The sequence below is a fragment of the Micrasema longulum genome, unplaced genomic scaffold (assembly GCF_059751315.1).
Source record: "Micrasema longulum isolate JH-2025_06_02 unplaced genomic scaffold, ASM5975131v1 h1tg000725l, whole genome shotgun sequence".
In the NCBI taxonomy this organism is placed as follows: Eukaryota; Metazoa; Arthropoda; class Insecta; order Trichoptera; family Brachycentridae; genus Micrasema; species Micrasema longulum.
In genome coordinates, this window is record NW_028277921.1 from 2,019,457 (window position 1) to 2,034,330 (window position 14,874).

The 14,874-nt window shown below is 32.2% G+C and overlaps 1 protein-coding gene across 1 annotated transcript; it reads left to right on the forward strand.

Moving 5' to 3' along the window:
- The first annotated feature begins 740 nt into the window (after positions 1-740).
- Positions 741-14,336, forward strand: Nup188 (nuclear pore complex protein Nup188). Its single transcript, XM_088230005.1, has 15 exons — positions 741-934; positions 1,012-1,216; positions 5,252-5,853; positions 5,939-6,059; positions 6,138-6,251; positions 6,534-6,833; positions 7,499-8,013; positions 8,123-8,303; positions 8,587-8,860; positions 9,094-9,386; positions 9,475-9,756; positions 9,837-11,282; positions 11,408-11,559; positions 13,056-13,272; positions 13,382-14,336. The coding sequence occupies exons 1-15, from the start codon at positions 912-914 to the stop codon at positions 14,276-14,278; spliced, it is 5,622 nt and encodes a 1,873-aa protein (XP_088086131.1). The 5' UTR covers positions 741-911; the 3' UTR covers positions 14,279-14,336.
- The last annotated feature ends 538 nt before the right edge of the window (positions 14,337-14,874 follow it).

Here is a 14,874-nt window from a genome sequence, read left to right on the forward strand (position 1 = left end):
TTTTTTTACCGGAACCATAACGTTTATCATAACAATTGGGATACGTTTTAAAATCTACAAAGAACTGAAAAGGAACAAAAAAAGGCGTGTTGCGTACGTCAACCAAGACCAATAATAATTTGAACTACATTAGTTTTATAAAGATAAGTGTCGTATGACTAAAAAAATAAATTTTTATGTATGAAGCCTATGTAAAAACTAAAATATGCTATATGCGACTATTATGGAGAACAGGAAGTCAAAATTACGAAAACTGTGTAAAACAACTACAAAGACATCAAAATAAAATATCGAAGTTACTATGTGACCTCTTATCTAACAGTCACTATAGAACCCATTAAAAAAACTAAACAACTAAATGTAAATTCAATTAGAATTCAGATAATTTATTCATAAATTAACCACTGATGTAATTGTAGATCCATCCAGCTAAGAACCTTAAGCACGGTTGATGATCACTCCAACCACTTTACTTCACACTACAGAGCGGACTCCACCCAATTACTTTTTTAATTATTTTTACCTAAGAGTATCAACTTTAGAGTCAACAAAACTCGTCAACAAAAATTGACATCAAGCGGAGGCTGGGCCGTATACTGCGGATGCTTCTTGAAAGCATATTTACGACGTCATTTGCTGGTTTTGCGAGAAAAAGAGGGTGATATTTTTTTTTATTTGAACACATTAATTTTACGATCATGTCAAAACTGATACCATAGACGAATATATCAAGTTAGTTTAGTCTTTGTTTGTGTGTTTTGCTTTTGTGTTTTGTTATAGGTTATGTGGGAAATTTCTGACGGCAATAATGACGGTTATATGAATATATTTATGATTTATTAGCAAAATACAAGTGCATGGAATAATGAATACAATAATATTCTGAATAACGAAAAAAGAACCAAGCTAACATGGAAACGTCTCCTGAACTTTGGTACGTTATTGGCATCTAGTGTTTTTTTTCTAATATTCCTTTTTCCTAATGCACATAATAATATCATCTTCTTTTAGTTATTGGAGGGAACTGTGGAGATTGACCTCGAGTTTCACTCCAAGTAATTTGGTAGCGAAGAAACTCGCTGGTGTTCAGAACCAACTAGAATTAGGATTGTGTTACTATAAGACATCGTCTTCAGAATCTTATTCCAAGTTTGCCTCTGATCATAAGAAATTCGAAAAGCTCTTGCCGTTTATCGAAAAACTTCAACAATTCATGGTAAGCATGTAAATAGATATATCAATGAATTAATGTTGTCAATAAACATAATGTCGTCATCATCAAACCCGTATTTACACTTAGAGGTACATGGGACACTATCGTTTCGTAGCTTATCGGCGATCATTGGTAGGGCTTCCAATCTTGACACAAATTTGAGTCTCGTGACTAAAATGAGCCTCGGTGACGAAGTCTTGAAATTTTGAGACCATTCAATACTAACAATAATTCAAATAAAAAAATAGTGCATGTAGTACACACACACACACCATACACACACATACACACCTACTATCCCTATATAACCAATTATAGATCACAATAACTTAAATAAATTAACGTTATAGAAAAATCTTCTTGAATCAACTACTAGTTAAGGGTAAGTCGGCTAGCAACCTGTAGCCATTTTGCTTCAGACAGATAAAAAAAAATACGTGCGGATTTAGCATACATTTGAGCAGTGTCGCATTGATCCACAGCCTTAATTTTTTTCAAAAATGGCAGTTTTAACCTGGCGAGTGTGTTTTTTGCTTTGGATTCTTAATGTTGCCTGCGCTAACACTGAGATTGTAAAATTCTACCTTCATTTTCATTATTATATTATGTAATATGATCATCATATTTTTCAATTAGTATGTATATTACGTGCTAGCAATGCCTTCTCTCCCCCCTAGAGAGCGTTTAGGATCGTACTGCTGGTCTCGAATTTTGGATACCAGCATCTCGAGAGTCTATATTGAAAATGTCTCGAGACTCGAAATTTTGAGTCTGAAGTCTCGAATAGAAGCCCTAATCATTGGTAATCTATTTTTAGGTTAGATAACATATGATACTGTCCAGCAATTCGATACTCAAAAAAAAAAATTAACACCAACACCTTTTTATACAAATAACCACTTTGAAAAATGAGAAACAAAATATACACTCGAATCTCATTTTCATTCGAATTAAAATTTTATGTTGTAATTTTTCTTTTACATTGTTTCTTGTAATAAATATTTATCATATGGTTCACTACGATCACATATGAGTGGCTTATTTTCACCTATATGGTGTTTCTATGAAAATGTGACATGAATTTGAACAAAAAAAAGTTTTTTTCATTAAAACATTGCCAAAAGACAAAGAAAACTTTCATTTCTGCGAACACATCAACGGCCTTCATGGTTTAAGACGCTTGAATCACGCACGGAAGGTTCCAGGTTCGATTCCCGGTGAGAATACAAAAATTAAAATGTTATTTTTCTCAAGCCTGGGCGTTCTCTGCTATAATTAACCATGTAATTGGGCCTCCTGGCCTGTTATTATGCAAAAAAATAATTAGGAATAAAAAAAATATATAGTATTAAGTTAATGTATATAACCACTTACCAACTTTTCTATGTCTACCGGTTTCGAGACGTACCCGTCTCTTCGTCAGGACACCAATTAAACCAACATGCAAAACCCACTATACACCTTCACCATAGTTGTTGCACAAAAATATAAAACCAACACGACATGCATTTTAATAAGCACATGCACTGATTAGGACAAACATGCACTGATTAAATTATGAAAATATTCTGTTGTTTAAGAATTAATGAAAAAAGTAGAGGGGTTGGAGGGAGGGGGTAAGCTTAATAGGGTGGCCATTACAGTGGAATATAGTATAAAGGACTATATTGGAAGTTTGTTTGATTATTGATCAAAGGAACATTATTTTTTAAAGCTTTCCTAATGTGAAATATTCCCGTATTATTTACTTTTAACCCTTTATTATTTGTATGTAAGATTTTAACTCCTGTATTTTTATTAAAGTCATGATTAAAATTGATTAGGTGATTTGCGAATTCAGAGAAATTATTATTGTGAAGACACCTCATAATGTTCTTTAACACGAATAACAAAATTTCTTGATGTTCTTCCAACCTAAACTGAAGGACAAGAATTGCATTTTAATTGGTAAACACCTGAATTATTTAATAAACTATTTATCTTTATTATTAAGCAATAATTTACCAATATTGTTATTTGTATAAAAAGCAGGTTTGATATTATTTGGTAAAAATTTGGATACATTTGCGGATATAGTATTTACATAAAGAATTCTTCTACATTTATTATCATTATCAGTATTATTATAATTACTGTGCACAGGATATAAAAATTATTTGATTGATTTTTTCTTTAGTTTTCTATTTAAAAGGGTATTTATTAAATCAATTGTATATCCATTATTAATAGAATTTTTTTAATTAAATTTAATTCATTTTCAAAGTTAAGTTTAGAAAGAGGAAAATTTATTAAACTATGTAACATTTAATAGAATGCGGAATGTTTTTGGGAAGTAGGGTGGTTGGATGAGTAATCAATGACGATATCCGCGTAAGTTGGTTTTCGGAAAATGTTAATTTCTATTTGATTATTGATGTTCATTAATGTAAAATCTAGAAAATTTAATTTATTGTTTTTTGGACTTCTAAGGTGAATTTAATTTTGTCATCAAAAGTGTTTATAAAATTAAGAAATTAAGTTAATTGACGTTCTGTTCCAGTCCAAATACAAACAATATCATCGACATAGCGTTTCCATAAGAAGGCATTGTTAATTAAAATATTATTAGTGTTTAATATTTTACTCTCGTGAATAGATTTACGAGATGTCAAATGATATTAGTTTAGCATTGTTGGGGATAACCAAGTGTTTAAGTGCATCAATTAGCTCTAATGAATTTTTAACAGTGTATTTAGGTTGGAAAATATTTAAATTATTTGCTATAAATGATGCTAATTTAAAAGATGGGGAACTACAAGAAGATACTACCGGTCTAAAGGGATTTTTATCTTTATGAATTTTTATTAATCCGTACTTTGAGAAATTTGAGGATTAGTTTGAATTATTTGTATTTTAGTTAAAGAAAATTGTTAACTTTTACACGACTTCACCGCATTTTTAACATCATCATTGGTTTTATATTTTTGTGCAACAACTATGATGAAGGTGTATAGCGGGTTTTGCATGTTGGTTTGCATGTTGATTTAATTAGTGTCCTGACGAAGAGACGGGTACGTCTCGAAACCGGCAGACATAGAAAAGTCGGTTAGTGGTTATATACAAATATTTAATAACATTTAGTAAAATGTTTAACCACAGAGTTAATGCTTTAAATATTAATAATATTAAGTTTATGGTTCCTCATCTGAAGATTCCTAGATGATATTCCATTATTAAGTAAAGGCTCAAATGAGTGAATATTTGCCGTAAATATTATTGTAATATGACTAAAAGGTAATTATGTTACTATTCCGTAGCATTCTTACGCATTTTGTTGAAAAATATGACTTATTCAAATAATGTAATGGTTGCCAAAACCATGTAATGTGAGTTACTATTGTTTCCATTTTTTTTCATTATTTTTCTGTATAGATACTGAATTTTTTTTATCTTTATCTTGAAATAAACAAAAATCCCTTAAAGTTGACGTAATTTTTATTTTTTCTTAAATGTTTAATTAGAAAACGATATGGTATTATATACCTGTGCATAAAAATTCATGCCGCTAAATGTAACGTGCGTTACCAAAGCAAAATAAATATTTTAAAAATATTTGTTTACCTTATTTTATTTTATTAGGTAATTCAACAAAGATACATACTAGAAAACATACAATTTGAAAGCATTCGTTGATACAATTTTACAGAACTATTATAGAACCTTAATTCAATTACTGTTTCACTGAAAATATTTCTTCAATCTACGTTAAATTTACAGTGATATACATTATAAATATATTTTTACATAAAACACATTTAAAAAGGCTCAGTTTTGGTGTTAAATATAACGTGAGTTACCGTGGAATTACCTTATATGAAATTGCTCTGTTGTACTTTATAAGTAAAATTAAAATATTTAATTATATTTATATCTTCTATGTAAATAAATTGATACGGTTTCTCGAAATATCCTTTTGCTTCTGATTTCCAATAATCATTATTAAAATCTTCAACCACTGTATGTATGAATGGATTTGATTAAGTATCTTAATTCTTTTAGGATTTGAATTGTTCGCAAACATGGGACATATTTCAACACTACCTTTCGAACCAATATCACGGAAATGCAGAGACTGCTTTGCAAAATTTCACTTTTATGGATATTCGGATTAATCAACTCCTTATTGAAGTCTGGCATTTTTACAACTCCGAGCGCATTTTTATGCTCAAACAACTTAAGCTTATTCTGGAATATAAAGACAATAAGCATATTTACGAAAAAGAATTCAATTCTATTATTAAAAACATTGGCTTGGAAAAATTAAAGCTTTCATTGATCAAACAATTTGAATATTTAATAAAAGAAAATCCACCAAACAAAATACAAAACGGCGATCTGGTCTGTCTCGATGTACAGAAAACCTGGATAGAACGAAACCTTAGAGAACAAGTGGAGGTTTTACAGCTTATATTATTGATTGTAGAAGAAAATGATCTCTCAATTCAAGAATTTAAAAAACTCTTTGCGCTGTTTAAAATACATAATTTCGGAAGGCAACCTACTTACTCTAAGTATCTGGAAAATTCGCACAACGATGCTGTTTTGAAAATAGTTTATTGCGAAGTGGCAATATTTTACAAAATTGTCAATGATTCCAAAAGGTAGATATATCATCTTAAAAATTACATTTGTAAAATAATATTCTCGTATTTTTTTTATTTTAATGTTTTAATTGATTCCTTTTAGTTTAAATGTTCGATCAATTATCCAAAATATAAAAGAAGATATCGAAAGTGAATTGATACGTCTTCAACATAATGAAGAGCATGGGGCGTTTCTACTTGTCTGGATGTTACTATTGTTAAAGGTATGGATCTAATCCAAATAATAATTAATTATAGTTATTTTGAATCTACAAAAATCAAGTAATTTTATTTATTTATAGGATCCTCAGGGTGAAGAGTTGTTTCTGACACGATATCAGCAGTTTGGAACTAAGGCCTTACAGCTTCAAGTTTTTTACTTTTTATACAAGATGGTTACACACTCAATGTTTTCTGTAAGTATTATGTAATATAAAATGATCTAAAAGTGATTAAGAACAAAGTACCTATTTTATCTAAATTACAAAATCAACTCTTTAACTGTGCATCACGTTTTATTCCAGATCTATTTTTTATCAGTAAAAAGTTGTTTCACTAGCTAGTTACAAGAGATATATTTTTAATTTATATTGTGAAATTATTGTAATTATTTAAAACTTTTGAGTTTATTCATTGTGGCAGTTAAAAAATTAAAAATTCCAAAGAATAACTTATGTTTTGGTTCATATGAATTGCAGGATAATAGCAAATGTGCAGTGATTGTCCGCAAGAGTATCTACAATATACTTCAGATGATGTGTAATAAGTTCGACGGAGATGGTTCTGTAGCTCTCCACTCTCATGTTATTGAGCTCTGTGCCGAGTTATTGAGTTCTCCCTCACTGGCCGATACATTCTGGTCATCCATGAATAATACCGAAGCACCCGGTGTCATTTCTCTATGGAACACAGCTTTGGAATTTTTCCCCTACGATTTTAAAAACCTTTCAGTTTTCATCACTGGATTATCCAGAGCTGGCCCTCTCAGCTTTCAGAATGTGAGTATTTTTTTTTCTATTGATGTTTTAAAAACTTAAAATAATGTTTTATATGGGAGTGCTATCTATTATATCTAATGCCCAAAAGGAATCAGTTTTTCCGGAGAAATTAATTTAGAATGTTTAAATGTAAGTTTTCAATTACAAAATATCTGATTACTTATTTTAGTATTTCGTGGTTATACTGACTATAGCTGTCAAAATCTTTTCTCTTATTTAAGAAATGACGGCTATAGCTGTCAGTTAAAAAAAAGTTGGTAGTGAAAAGACGGCTATAGCCTACGTGAAACTGAAGTATCTATATGGTAGGAAGAGATATTATGTCCCTATAAAAAGCAGTCCGCAACAAAAGTGTCCCAGTATGTTAGTCAAATAAAATTTACTTCAACCCATCAACTACACTCCAATCGGAAGTAAAATATTTTTTAAAATTAGAAAGTTATGAAATGTGTCCATATGAGTGGTTCCTAAGAGAAAAAAGTGTCCGCGAACGTGTTAATTATTAACTATCTACCTATGCAACACTTAATTGACATATTTTGTTTGTTAATTATTTTATATTAGTATTGTAATATTTAACAAACAGACCACATCACGTTGATGTTCTATCCACGCCACTCTGTCTTTGCATACTGACGGTAAAATGGTTATTTTGTGTTCTACAGCTTCTTACTGAATTGGAGAATCTACCAGTGTATACTGAATTATATAAACCTGGAATGGTTGGTGTAGTCAATGTAATGAACAATGAAGATGGTGTGAAAATCACGGAAAATTATTATATTCACAGAGATAAAAGTTTATGTGTGAAAGGAGGATGTATTGCCGCAATCATGGACAGGAGAAATGTCACTCTCATACACTTTAGGAGACCAATCTCCTATTGGAAAATACTGCAACATGAAATCCAAGATTTAATAGATGAAAGTGCATCGGGGAACACTGATACTGTTAACCAGATGGAGCGTGTGCTGTGGGGAATCCGGGCACTTGTCAGTATTTTAAAGAAATTCCCAGCAGGAGAAGAACTACCTGATTCCCTTATTGGTCCGTGCGAGACTGTATTTCAAGTCCTTGTGAAATTTTCCCACTCCAAAGGACCACTTCTTCCTCTAATGGCCGCCTGCCTCGATGTTAGTACTGCCCTTATACCAAACTTCACTCAGCGTATTTACGTCAGGTAACCCTATTGTATTTGCATTACATAAAGATTTTAATTTAAAAAAAATCGGTTTTGTAAAATAAGATTTAATATACCGCTTTTATGTAACTATGTTCTGTTTTTCCAGACTGTTAAATATAAGGCTGTTGCCAGCTATAGAATCAACAACTTTGACTCATGAAGAGTATGCTAGCGGTGTATCATTTCAGACTTCTACTTTAGGATTATATCTTATAAATTTAGAACAACCTATCGGAGAATATGTTGTACTAAGTTCTTACATTGATATGCTGTTTGCTTTTTATGATGTAAGTATTATCTCCTTATTTTATTATTCTAATAACTCATAAATGTTCTATTTTCATATAATAGATAAAATATGTCATTTAGACTTTTTATCAGATTCAAATTTGAAAATATTTTATTTTATGTAGAACAATATTTATTGTTGTTATTGTTATTTGGTGTATAATCTGAAAAAATATGTAAAATAATTTCTCCACTGAAAAGTATGTTCTTTAGTATGTCGAATTTGACATCAATTTGGTTATTTTTTATACTAACATTTAATGAGACTTTTGTGGTTTCCAGTGCAACTATGATCGAGATATTGTAATGGGAGTGCTGCTGCCCGGTCTTATATTTATTTTGAGAGAAGTTTTCCCTCACATGTCCGGGTGGTATTACAAGACCCCGGAAACCAAACACTCGCTGACTCTAAAATGTGTTTCATATTTATTGAAAGTATCGCAACTTTCGCCCGAACTGACAACACGACCGGCTGATCTTTTGCTAAACAAAACTTGTGTATTCAGCTTACTTAACCTTGAGAACGGAATGGCATTGCTGAAATTAATTTCTTTAGGTAAATATTAATTTGTTGTTTTGACTCTTATAACTGTCGCAATACTTTGGTTCAGTGAAAAAAATATATCGAATATTTTATCAGGATATAAAAAAAACATCTCCATTAATTCATAAAATCTTCGGTTTCTAAATATTACCTGTTGATAGTATTTGGAATATTTTACTCAATAAAATTTACTGTATGTAGCATATAAATAGCAATGCGTTGAAATGTATAATATTTTTTTCCAGGAGAACATAATATACAAAGAGTAATGGAAAATGAAACAAATTGGATTCATGGCCCAGGAATAGAGTACATCAAAATGGTTCAGATTGCAATGTCAGTTTTAATGCAAGTTTTGAGACTAAAAAGTTTAGTAAGGGAGAAAAGTGTTCTAGGTCCTCTTGAACACTTAATTTACACTCAACCAAAACAAAAGGATGCATTGAAGATCGTTCCTATTGTAGCTGGCTATATCAATCATGTATTTAATCAGCAACTACCAAACACTGCGTGTAGACTTTTAAGGAGGTTTGCTTTAGTAAGTTTATTGGATTACTATACATATATTGTTTTCTTATTAAATATGATATGTGCTTTATTTTATTTTTACTATTTGATCATTTCAGGAATTTCAAATGTCTCTCTTAGTTTGTTTGGATATGTCACCTCACCAGATTCGAACCATGTTTTTGGAACGATTACGAGATGAATCGGAGTCTGCTGCTCTTAAAACGGTAATTCTAGAGTTTGTTGCGGCTTGTGTAGAGAAGCAGCCCGGTCTCACAGAAGCCTTCTTCAAAGTCTCTCATCCTCAGGATGAAAAACGGATATTTCAAAGTCAGAAAACAAGTGACCGAACGGATGGGATTCTCACATATATGGCGGAATATTTAGCTGCTGTTAAAAATGTATGTGTGATCAATTTGTGTATTTGCAGTTATATTTAATTAATTTTTCACCGTATTTTAATGATTAACTTCTATTTCAGAACACAAATAGCCTCTACAGTCCTCTACTGAGTCGTATTATGGGATTATTTCACGCATTGTGGAAAAACAATATGCAAATGCTGGTTAAAGATTTGAGAGAAAATGAAGACTTTTGGGAATATATGTGCAGTCCCCTGTTTCAGGAGATACTTCCTGACCTTAAGGCTTACTCACAAATTTTCAATATGATGACAATAGAGCTTTTCTTGTTTGAAGGCAAAGTAGATAAAAGCCTTAAAGCTGCATTAGAAAAACTTTTCTCTCGAGATGGTAAAAATCTTAAAACATGGTTAGATCATATTTTTTCTTTTGAAGGGAGAAAAAGTACCTTTAACGCCATTGATGAAGTACCGGGATGGTTGAGTCTTCTTACCTCTTGGAAAGATTTTATGACTATTGTTATGAAATATTTACCATTTCCAATTTGTCATGGAAACAAATCTTTAATGGTCGGTTACTGTCTTGATACGCTGAATAAAGAAATGGAAACTGTAAATGATGGAAGAACTGTTGTTATTTTATCTGAAATGTACGCCATATTCTTTTCAAACTGGAAAGAAGATTGTTTTGATGAGAGAAAAAAATATTTTGTTCAAATATCAACTTTATTAACTCACACATCTGCAGCCTTTGATAGCTTACACCCCCGAGCTAAAAATTCAATACTCGCTATTGGTACACTGTCTCTCAATATGCTCGCTTACGATAGCCGACAGGAGAATAATTTGACCAATAATATCATACGTGCAGTTTGTACAATAAGTTGCTCACAACTCGATAAGATTTACAATGATGAAGGAGGCGAAACTAATGACAAATTCGATAAATCTACTCTCAAATGTTGTTATGAAAATCAGCTCAATCCATTAGTATTGGGATTAAAATTATTGGAACAGTGTATTAATATATTTAAAGATGGTCCAATTGACTGGTGTGATTGGTTTACATCTACAAGATTAATTAATAAATTAATATACTTCGTGTCGACCTCTGTAAGAAAGAAGTCAATGCTTCGTCAAACTTTAGCAGCGTTTAACTGTCTCACTGCTTTTGCCCGCAGCAGTATGTCACGGGACATTCTGTACTGTGACATCAGTCAGCATCTCTGGCTACAACTGCTTCCACCTAAAGAGTTATCCCAATCAATCAATTCCAAGAGTTCAGATAACCACTGGCAAGTCAATGATTGGCTACAAGTATACAAAAGTGGCATTGATTTTGTTACTGCTATGTTAGAAAAACATGGGAATTTCTTTTCAACCGATGCCATTTTATTTGTCGGAATTCAAGAAGACTATCTGAATGAATCCATTTTGTTAATAAGACAAAGCCTGGATATGGATGCATTGAATTTAACTAATTCCACATTATACTTCATATCTGAACTAGTAAAATATGAAAGCAAATGGAGACAGGAGCATTTTCAATCCATGGTCGCACTTATGGTAAAATATTTATGTTATGTTATATGCATAATTTTTACTACAAATTAACTATTACACACCATGTTTTTTTTATTTTGATGTGATATTTTTTTCTACTCTAAAGTAAACAAATGTTTTATTTTCAGAGAAGCATAAGCGTATGTTTTCATTATTGTATCACAATGGTGTTGAGGCCTAAAGGAATACACTTCTCTATAGAAAGTCCTTCGAGTCTTCTTACTCAAGAAGAAACTGACAATGCAGGACCCCCCCCTAAAGTCACTACAACCTTAAACAAGTAAGTTATTTTACATTTCTATGTAGTATACATCATTACCATCACTCCATGTCTGCTCCCTAGCTGGAGCATATCGTGTCCAAAAAAAGCCTTCAGGCATCTCTGTCGGCTGCCAGCTCCTATACACACTCCCAAGTCAGGTTCGTGTCCCATAGTTCTGACATGAACAGTCAGCAGTGGATGTCCAGAATGTTGAGAAACTAATGCCATGTAAAGTAGGCAAGCATTATAAAAGCAAGGCCATTAGGAGTCATCCACGGTATATGCCTCAGCCAACCGTACCGATTCCGCTGAATCTTTTGTCACCGGTAGTTTTTGCATCCGTTTTTTTATTTATTAATTCCTCACAAAATCAAACCACTGCACACTCAAGATTTTTCACCTATTGTCTAAACTCAGTATTTTGTTATTTTATTTATTGTTTCTGCATTTAATTTGAGGAATAACATGTTATGTATATTATAAATAAAACACTTTGTATATTTCATATTATATACCACACATGAGTTTTATATTAGTTAGAATACCCGATTACTAGTTGTGTTCTAATTAATATTAATCACGTCTGTGGTATATGTATGTACATATTACATAAAGTGTTTATATTACAAAAATATCCTAATTAATTTTTTGGAAAATGCATTTATAATTTTTTTTAAATTGAGAATTAAAACGTGTTCGACCAATGAAGCGATACGCACTGGACGCAGACTAGAGAATCGGCTGGTTAGGGGAGGGGTAGGGGTTTGTGTAGAAATAACATTTATCTTCAATTTTATCTAAAAAATAAAATTAAGTTTTCTGAATGAAAAATAGCATAGGTTTTCATTTTTTTTTCCAAACATGTTCAATTACAATTTTCATACAAATGTACACACTTTTGTACATAAATATCGATTTCACTTTATACCGTCTCGATATGTACCGATAAAGATAGCATTTGTAATCCGTGACCCAGGTACTTGAAACTCACGACCCTTTCAGAGACTTGGTTTGACAAAGTCAGGGGATTTATGTATTGCACAGAAATATTATGTATGTACATAGTTATACAAATATGTGAGGCGTGTTAAAACAATGGCGGCATTCTCTACTTTTTTTTAATTTCAAGTAAAATGCAATAATTTTCCTTTTAATACTTTTCCCAGACTGCTAGGATGATAATTTAAAATAATTATTATTTTAGTTAATAATTGTTAACAAAAGTTACTCTAGTAGTATGTTTTATTGCAATAAATCTGTAAATTATCGACTTATTTTAAATTAATAGATGGGTTTTGAATGTTTTTTGTCATAAATGTATGAGATACTGCCATTTATGCTCCGAAGCCTTTGCAGTTGTCATTAGTATTTTTTTCTTTCTCTATCCATCGCCATATCTAACTCATTTCAGAGCAATAGTGGAGATTGCCATCTTTATTTTTACATGCCTTATTTTTAATTATATTCTGTTAGTGAAATTTGACTGCTATCTAATAATTAAAATTATTTTTTAGATTATTGGAGCTGATGCATTTATCGGCAGTGTGTCTTAAAGCCTTTAGTCCCGAACTTCTTACTTTGTTGGCTGATCCGAGTTCAGCTCTGTCTAAATGGCAACCGCTAATGGAGCTTCAGTTCTCTGCCCCAAAACTTACCGACGACCCTTATCCTCAGCTAACTTTTGGCACGGTCATGTCAGCTGTCTGTTTTCTCACACGATCATTGAATTATGTAAGTAATAGTGATATCATTAGAAACATACAGCAAAATCTACAATATAGCATATATTTCTTTGTTACTTGTATCATTAAGCCATATCAATTTGTTGATTTATTTTCAGAACTATCATGCGCATGAAATTCCTCTTAACACTATTAGAAATATTTCGGGAAGAAGATCAAGGCGACGGATATCTGGAGGTTTAGGGGGAGATGAGAGTATTCGCCGTAGAACTCTACGCAGCGATAGTGTCACCAGTCTCTCATCCACAACAAGTACTGTTACTATAGGACCCAGTTGGCTCGCTGCACTTGATAAGAAACTAGTCCTCCTATCTTTAGAAACAATATTGACTCTCCTAGCCTCGCAAGCACTGTTAGTGGTCAAAGATGCATCTGTTTCTATTAGAGATAAGCAATTTATAAGAAGAGAATTGTGTACGGAACTCCCCATATTCCATGATTTTGTAAGAAAAAAGGTTTTAGATCTCGCACATCCCAAAAACTACAATGCGCGCAAAAAGTTTGGCGCTTATCCTCTGCTGAAAAATGATGAGGAGAGCAAAGATTTAACTTGGGCGCAGGAAAATAATATAACAGATGATTCCATGGAGACTTCTGGTTCTGCACCACCTCCTCCTTCGAGGCTCTCGCATGATTCTATGCGTGTGTCAGTAGTTAGGAAGTTGCATTTGGATAAAACGCGAACTAAACAGGATTTGGTTAGCCCCAAAAGGTTTGCGGGTCTCGATCAATATTCCCCAATTCGACCTGTAAATGAGGATGGAGAGTCTGGTAGACCGAGTGCGCTAACTTCTACCCCAAGTGGATCGGGGACCTCTCGGACTCCCAAGCACGTAACTTGGGATGACATATCGGTATCACCTCCTGAGAAGGAGGAACTACTAGATCCTGTAGACCCCGACTACTCCCCCCTGTCTGAAGTTCAAATAATTGAAGAAGACTACTTTCATTTTCTTTCAAATTTATTTTTGTATTTTTGTCAAACAGATATTTAAATATTTTGTTCTTTTTTTTACTGTCTTTGTAATATTCAATAAAATATTTTTCAATACCTTTTATCTATTTTATTCAAATATCATTAGAATGAGGATGTTTAGTCTTACGGGAAATTGGACATAAAAAATGTTTTCTTGCACGTGGTAAAAATTAGAGCATTTAATTGCACTGCGAAGTTTCTTGCAAATATATGAAAAAATTAACCAAAATTAACTATGTCACAAGTTCACTTGGATGAACCAATGATAGAGTGCTGTGATAGGTTTCAGGGAAGCCAACTCACCAATCAGCAGAACTCTCCGACGAGAACTTATGACGTCACGTGCGGAGTAATTTCAAAATAACGAAACTTAAATCATAGCGCTGATAATATGACTTGAAATGATTTTTTTTTATTTTGGCTTAGTTTGATATAGCCATAGGTAACTCAATTTTGAACCGGTAATTCAGTAAGACAGTGTGAACGCTGTGAGCTGTTGAGCTGCGAGTTCAAACTTCTAATAGGCGGCTTGCAGCGGTACATTGTTTACATGAGTACATGAGTTACATTAGTTTTATTCAAATCATATGTGTACATAACAGTTCAAATGTCAGC